Source organism: Arachis duranensis, chromosome 3 (genome assembly GCF_000817695.3).
Source record: "Arachis duranensis cultivar V14167 chromosome 3, aradu.V14167.gnm2.J7QH, whole genome shotgun sequence".
NCBI lineage: Eukaryota > Viridiplantae > Streptophyta > Magnoliopsida > Fabales > Fabaceae > Arachis > Arachis duranensis.
In genome coordinates, this window is record NC_029774.3 from 8,817,703 (window position 1) to 8,825,894 (window position 8,192).

At 37.5% G+C, this 8,192-nt stretch overlaps 1 protein-coding gene across 1 annotated transcript; it reads right to left on the reverse strand.

Annotated features, from left to right (window-relative positions):
- Positions 1-1,494: 1,494 nt before the first annotated feature.
- On the reverse strand, positions 1,495-8,186 carry LOC107477382 (uncharacterized; the record flags this gene model as incomplete). The annotated part of the gene is given in 11 exon segments (XM_021137587.2): positions 1,495-2,261; positions 2,576-2,988; positions 3,076-3,200; positions 3,307-3,537; positions 3,654-4,323; positions 4,598-5,077; positions 5,167-5,448; positions 5,634-5,728; positions 5,830-5,915; positions 6,158-6,801; positions 7,650-8,186. Coding segments are annotated over 10 exon segments (3,752 nt in total), but the record flags the coding sequence as incomplete, so codon positions are not given.
- Positions 8,187-8,192: the final 6 nt, after the last annotated feature.

The following is an 8,192-nucleotide window of genomic DNA, read 5'->3' on the forward strand; positions in this document are numbered from 1 at the left end:
CTGATGCTTGCTGGTATGGGAAAATTGCCACTTTATGTAATTGAGAAGCTAAAATGGGATCTGGGTCTTCTTCATGATTATGTGAAGACTCTTTTGGCCGATTATCCTGATTATTTTGATGTTTGTAGCATCGAAGATCCATTATCCATAAAGGTTGTCCTGATTAGGAAGCATCCATTAATGGGTATGAGATTGAGGATCGCTCAAAAGAGAGGAAGGAGGAGGTCGCTGGCGTTGATGGTGACTGACGGAGGCGCGGCTGTGCGGCGGTGATGGAGGTTACAAAAACGGCGTCGTTTTTGTTTCCAGGGACTTATATGTCCTGTTACGAAATGCTCCATGCCACCTAGCATCCGTTACGGCCACCTCAGCGCCACCTCTGCCAGCTCATCATTTTCCGTCCAATGCAAACGACTGAATTCAACGGAAGGACATAAATGTCCACGTTTTTCAGGGGTCAGAAGCTTGAATGTATTTTCCATTCCTTAAAGATGAAAATGTCCGCAAAAAAAAAAAGGTCAAGAACGAAAATATCCTTTACTCTAAGTTTTAATCATTCTTGAACACTTCTCTATAATACAATACAGTGATACACATTACAAGCCAATTTTGATGGAATTTTCCAATTTTGAATCTTTTCAATTTTTCTTAAACTTCATTTGCCGTTTTCAATTATTTTTGTTTTGAACCTTTCAAGTACATCATTTATAGTTCACGAAAATCTTTAAATATTTTAGAAATAAATAAATACCAATATTCTAATAATTTTAACAGTTAATTTCAATAAATATATTATATATATTTATTATAATTAAAACATCAGTATTTTGAAATGCCTTAAATTCCATAGTTTATTCATTTTAAAAACCTTCAACAAAATCCATGCTTAAAGAATGCCCCTTAGTTCAAATAAAAAACCATACACGTTATCGGTGCTACGTTAAATGGGTCATACAAGAAGAAATCCCAATAAAGAATTTAGCTAATCTATTACTACTAGTAGTAGTAATCAAGTGGGGAAACCAGAGATGATGGTCAATTATATGCAATGCAAAAAGAGACCAATGATGAAGTCAGGAACAAAGGAAACCTTGTCATTTAAAAAGAAAGTCATCCGCAAGCTCCTATTGATATTTCCGAAGTTATGCCGGCTGATTTTCTCACTATATATACAAACAGCCGTAACTGTGTTTTTGAACCAAAAAGATAATACCAAAAACATGTATTTAACTAAGGAGTAAAGGAGGGAAGAAAAGTAGAAAACACACTTATTCACTCTAGAGGCTCATGAAGGTGGATTAAGGGGTCCTACATGATAGGCTATAGCTTTTATCAAAGGCATATGGAACAGATAATGTACAAGATTAGAGATATACTAGGTAGATTTTATTTGTCTGTGTATCTCCCAAAAAGGAGAAACGGAGTATTCACATGATGCCCATCAGTCGAATGTTCAGCTTTTGGAGCAGGTTTGACAGGTTCCTTATTCGATGAATACCCTTATGGGGCGGCGCTGGAACTGGCAGTGGCTGTGGTTTTATTTTGCCCCCCAAAGCAAGCTCTAGATTTGGAATCCCAACTTGAAATTGACCCTCATACTCACAAGACCCCTCCAGTGGCATGCCGTTGAGCATCAATTGCGAGTCATTTTTCTTATGCGAATCAACAGGAAAGAAGGTTCTTTCCATGGTTCCAAGGTCCTCAACTGAAGAGAAGGTACCAGGATGGTTTGCACGGGCCGTAAAACTGCCATTGGAAGATTCCCTACCTCCTGAACTACAACTTCCATAAATATCAGTTAAACCTGACTTGAGCTTCTTGCTGGAACTTTCTCCATCTTCCAATTTCCCATTCACCTTATCCCAAGGCAATTTCTGATAACTATCTGTGGAAGCCTTCAAAACTGCATTTGAAACATCTATATGCTGAACTTTTTTATCATTAGTTTGCTGACAGTTTATGATTGTTATAGATGGGTCTTCTTGAAGCGTTGCCTCTATGCTAATATTGAGATCTTCTTCTATCAGTTTCCTTTTAGGCCTATGTTGATCTTCATCATGGTTAATTCTCTCTGAAATTTGATTTTCAGAGGTATTGCTTGCAGCATCTGTCTCTTGTTTCTCGGCAGAAGGAATCCCTGAAGACAGAGAGTTCTCTTGCTTGACTGAAATATCATAGTCACTATTTGTTTCCACAATCCAGTTACTTACAAGTGTTCTCATTGCTTCAGGAGGTGTGGGGACTCTCTGCTGTCCATCTTTCTGCACAAAGCAAGAACATCTTAGCAGCAGCACTCATAACTGTCAACATGGTCTCTAATACCAAAACTTCATTATGCTTATATTTAATCTTCCCTTTGATTTAATATTTAAGGATTGGTAACTTTATAACATCAGCAATTCAACTTAATTGTAGGAGGCTAGGAGCGCCAAATAAACCACTGTACACATTCTACAATATAGGAAATCAAAATAGCATTTGAAATTAAAAAATTTCATAGATCAGGGTCACATCGCAGAATTAGCAAAGAAAATTTCAAGTATATCAAATTAAGCATTTAAGGGTAAAACAGTACCGGGGATGAACCTGCGGAATGCAATTCTTGGCACAACTGACCACTGCTTGAAGGAATCTCCAATGTAGATTTAGTGTTGATTCTACTATCTTGCCTATGTAAGTTTACTTGTGAAGCCAAACATGCCTCATCACTAGTTTCTTTGATATCAAAATCCCCATGGAAAACATTAGGGCCTTCACCTATGGAAGTGGAAGGGAGAACTGCACTGCATGTTCTACCACAAGCAATTGATTGTTCATCCATCCGCTTCAGTGAGCTGTGGGTTTCAGACAAATTCATGACAGAAGTTGGAAAATCCTTCTCAACTGGCACCGCGTTCAAACTGGGAATACAAACCTTTCTTGCAGAGTCAAAATTATTCATCCTATGTCCTCTAAATACACCCCATAAGAAAAACAGCATATTCCAACCTGCAGAAAATGCAGTTAAAACAATAAGTTTTCTTATGTTGTGGTACAAACTATAGGTTGTAGCAAGAGTCAATAAAAAGTCCTTACGCTGAGAATTTTCAGGAAGCTGATTAGATGGGAATATGAGAAGTTCAACACCATCAAAACTTCCTTTAAGTGCTAAATCATTTCTAATCATGTGATCCAGTAGACCCTTGTAGTGTCTCCTATAACTGAATCAAAAAATTATTGAATAAGTAAATAATTACTAGACAGAAAATCGAAGAAATATATATTAAATTCGTAGCTCTGTCAATAAAATAATATTCATATCCTTGCCTTTCAATGTCTTCGGCAAAAAAGTAAAGAGCGATATTATCTTCCCTAGCCCCGCCTTGATGAAATTGTGAAGGCCAAGTGCTCAAGCGAGAAACTTCATCGAGGGAAACTTCAGGTAGAAACTTGTTCACTACCTCAAGAACCTTGGGGGATGCACATGTGGATAAATGTGCTTGAATTCCAGTATACAAGTTAGGTAGCTTTCCATATCTGTGCACTTGAAAGACACCTCTGCATGAACAACAAAGTTCATGTAGATCACACTTAAAAGTTAAACATTAAAAAGGAATAGAACAAGAGCAATCTAGAATAACGAGAAACTAGCTTATCACAGAATGTTAACATACTGCCAGATGAATTGATGTTCTGGAAAGACTGCTATCTGTGAAAGAACACTTGAGACAGCCAAAGCTTGATTCTGGAAATCTCTCACTACAGGATTTCCAGGATCAGGACCAACAGATTCTAACTTTCTTGGCTGTATTGGACCAAAGCTAACTGGCTTCGAACCATTGGAAGATGGAGTTTCAAATGTTGGGTTGTGAAGGATCTCCTGCCTCGCTTTTGTTTCTTCAGTAGAAAGAATATTCTTTTGTGTGTTGATAACAATCGACTGATCCTGAGAACTGACTTCGGAATTCAAGTCTCTGCCTGATGTAGAAAATTCATCAGTTCGATCAGGTACTTCTTTCTTCTTGCATATTTCAGGCCTTCTAAGCAAAGCTGCCTGGATTGCAGCTTTCAGTCTATTATCTTTATGTATCTTGTCTTTTGAACTGTTTGGGGCAGTGGTTGATCCTTCGAGGCTGAATTCTTCTCTATTAGCAACCCCACGACATTCTGTTGCATGGCCAAAATCCTTACTTTTGTGAAAGACTGAGCTTCCAGAAGCATTAGTAAGACCAGAGCTCACATGATCAATAGAACTATCTTTGGCATTATCAATTTGATTTGAAAATTCTATTGATTGAGGCGCCCCATCCAATTGAGTTTCTTCACCACTGGTTGCTATTCTTTCTGAAATTTAAGGAACAAAATAAGATAAGTCTTGGCAGATTACGTAGTTTCTTAGTTTCAAGCACAAAATGACAAAATACACCAAAATGTTATCTCACTGAAACTAGTATAAGATACAGTTTCATAGATGATACAGTTCCTACACTGAAACTAAAATATCAAGACAAGCTAATTGCCACAGAAAAGAACAATGTTAAAAATATAAGTGGAACTCCTGCGGGATCAAACAAAATATCAACACAAAGCAATAACATGTTTCCAATGAAGATCGCACCTGCACTAAATAAAGGTGCCGAACTCTTGCGGTTTATATTATTCTTAGACTTAGATAATGAATTTGATCTCACATCTGGGTTGACCTTACGCTCTCGATTGTTAACTGCAGAAGGTTTACTGGTCTCACCATGAGGAGAAAGCTTATGGTCACCTATAGGTTTGGAAATGGTTGAACAAACCACAGGCTGATCAACCCTAGAGAGAAATTTCCTGTCAGATTCTTTTGTTAGTCTTGATCCTTTCAGGTCCTGTGTTGTTCCAGACTTAGAAGTAAGCATTTTAACTTTTGATTCAGTGGCATTCGAACTGCTCAAATTTGATGATTTGAATGATGTAGATTTGCTAATTATTTGCCTTGGTGCCTCGCTATCCTTAGAAGCATGTTCGCTGCCCCCTTTCTTCTTTTGCGGGACTTCATCAACAAGTTTGACTCTTGGGTTGGAATTCGTATTGAATGAATTTGACTTCAACAATGTACCTAAAAACAAATCCACAGCCACTTAAAGAAACAATAAAAATATCTTAGGAATGTAGAATTGTCCTGAGCAAATAAAAATAAATCCATACTCTTTGTTGTTTGACTTCGAGGACCAGCTGAAAGAGAGCGAGCAAGTTCTCTGTCACTGCCATCAGGGTGATTACAAATGGAGCTGTGGTAACCAGACTTCAACTTTCCCTTATCAAGGTTCTTGAATGAAGACTCTCGTGACAGTGGAAATACTCTCTTGGGGCTTGAACCCTTTGGTGACCCAATGTTTGACTCAAGATCTTGCTTTTTTGCTGCCTTAGCCAATTCTTCACTTTCAAGAGGCCTTTTTCCAGAGATAAGTGCAGTTGAATTAATTTTACCTGCAATAAAATTCCACAAATCCATTAATACACAGCAATAGATGTGGGTGCTTGATAGCTTACAGTGCCATCAATATAATGCAAATTCAGTAAAAGAAAGAAATAATTGTGAAACAGCATAAAGACTAGAGAGATGAAATTTAAAACTGCAGAAAACTATCCTCCTGTATTTCCCTAACTCTTACCCAGCTTTTGATTTTCAGTCTCCTGAGCATACTTGCATTCTTCACATAACCAGTCTCCTTCTGGAACCTTTTCAAGCATTTCTCGCATGCAATAGCTGATTCAAAGAAATAAGAATATTACGACTCATTTTATTCAATGAGTTATACAGAATATGATTAAAAAGAAAGAGTGAATATGAACAGTTCGTATGCTTACGTGTGCTCTGCACCATCACTGCACCTGCTACATACTGCAAGCAGCTCCTCCCGACCAGCATCCCCACAGATGTCACAAACTTTTACCTATTTTCCAGTTAACGAAATCATAAGAATGCTTGTCCTCATGGTGAGCAGCATACACAATTTTTGCAAGAGAAATGGAAGTTTGAATAAAGAGAATATGAAAGATCAAGAATGATTTTAAGGTGAGTAGACTAACATTTACAATTCACTACCCTATACCACCAAAGGATCAGTAAAAATTTTCATCTCCATAACTCTATTTCAAAGAAAAGTAAACAAACAATAAAAGCAAATGTACCCACATCATGCTCAACATCTGAGTCATCACTCTCATCTTCAGAGTGAGCTTCAGGCTTGACTGGTGATTTAACCTGCTCCCCTTGCTTCTCATGCAGTCCATCACGGACTGGAACTTTATGATTTTTGTCTTTCACATTACCAACATCACTATCTGAATCTGATTCTGACTTTGGATATACTCTTGTCGAAAGCACAGCAGTATTGCCATTAATAACAGGTATTAAATCAGCATCACTGGTTCTACTGATACAAGAAGCATTGTCATCAAGACCTTCTAAAAATTTGGCATCCCGGTACTTCTCTGATAAAACTCGTGTGCTTTCAGCATTTTCAGACAGAGATTCATGACTGGAATTAACACTAAGCATGTTACCGGTTCCACTGCTAGCATGATTCAATCTTTCACAAGTTCTGCTCCTACGAGAAGATTGATCACCCTCATCCGTAGAAAACTGATTGGCCTCCCCCAAGTGACAATTTTCATCAGAGAACTCTTTGGCCTTTGGTCGAGTGAGAGCTCGACTAAGATGAATGCAGGACGAACAAGGAGCTGAGCAAACGTTACAAGTCCCTGACTCGAGTTTCATATCAGCGTTCTGGATCATAGAATGTTTGACACACCTCTTTTTCCAGATTCAGGTAATACCTGATGTATAAAAAAGTATGTTAAAAGAAAGATGAGCTTTGATGCAGATTTCACTAGTCATATAGCTCCCACTAATTCTTTCTACAAGGCCAAGGTTCCATCAACCATTAAAAGAGACCTTCAAAGCATAAAGATATCCTTTTTCGTTATTTATATCTAGTTTTAGCTGGCTGTTAGGTCTTGACTAACCATAAAATAAAAATATGTCAAGCCATACAAAGTTCTTGTGGGTTGTTAATTTTAATGTCATCGCTTAACATCAACAGAGAGGATAACATCACCAAGAATAGTACAATAGTTGATAGTGGATAATAAATCATAAATGGCAAATAGATGATAAACAATATAATTTAAGAAGCATCAAAGTTAAATATTCCCCATGAAATTCAGCATTCACTAAAATCAAAGCATCTAATGTAGTCAGAAATCATTAAAGAAACAGAAATGATCAAGAAAAAATTATCAAACTACAATGAGACCCAGATGCAGTTGCTACTTCACATATTTGATTAAACTTCAGCTCCTTACCCACAGAAACACACTCGCAATGCTGAACTCATCTAGAAGGTAATTCCAAACTACACTAACAATTATCATCGATCCAAACTCTAGCAACCATAAGAACAAACGCTATGTAAGCACTAAACTAGGCACGAAAAAGAAGCAAAGATTTCAACCAAGTTCTGGAATCAACCCTAACCGGAACATACTGAATCATCCCACCCTATCGTAACAAGTACCAAACTAACAAAACAACTTCCCCACAGAACTACATATTATGAATATGAGTATAGTATAAATAAAAACCCTAACTAAGAATGGATTGAGAGAAATAGATAATCACGTACTTCTTGCTTGGAAAGCATTGTTCGCCGCATTGTTAAAACCTCAGGGGCGTTCAGCCATTTGCGTTGTAGCAATCGAAGCGCTAAGTGCCTTCCAACGACGCCGTTTTGAAGCTCCCAAAAACCGTTTTCTGTCCTTTCAATTTGCGGAAAATCAGTGTTTCTAGCTTTCTGCTACGACACCACCAACCAACCAAAAGTGCCGAATTCAAAGTGCAGATACAGAAAAACGAAATATATATGATCCTATAAGAATTCTTTTCCAATTTTGTTAGTAATTGATAGATAGCACATCAGCTCATGAATTTGTCTTTCCTTCTTTCCTATCTCTGAAGCGGTGAAAGAAAAAAGAAAGCAAATAGGGAACTAAGAATTGAAATGGTGCTCGCTCTCCTTTGTCTCTCTCTGAATTTCTTCAGGGGGTTTCAGATGGGTTTTCTTTTTCTTTTCTTTTCTTCCTCAGAAGAATTTCCTTTCACTCTTCTATTTGATTAACTTTTGCTCATGCGGCAAAATTAAATTTCAGAGTAAATATAAGCAACTAAG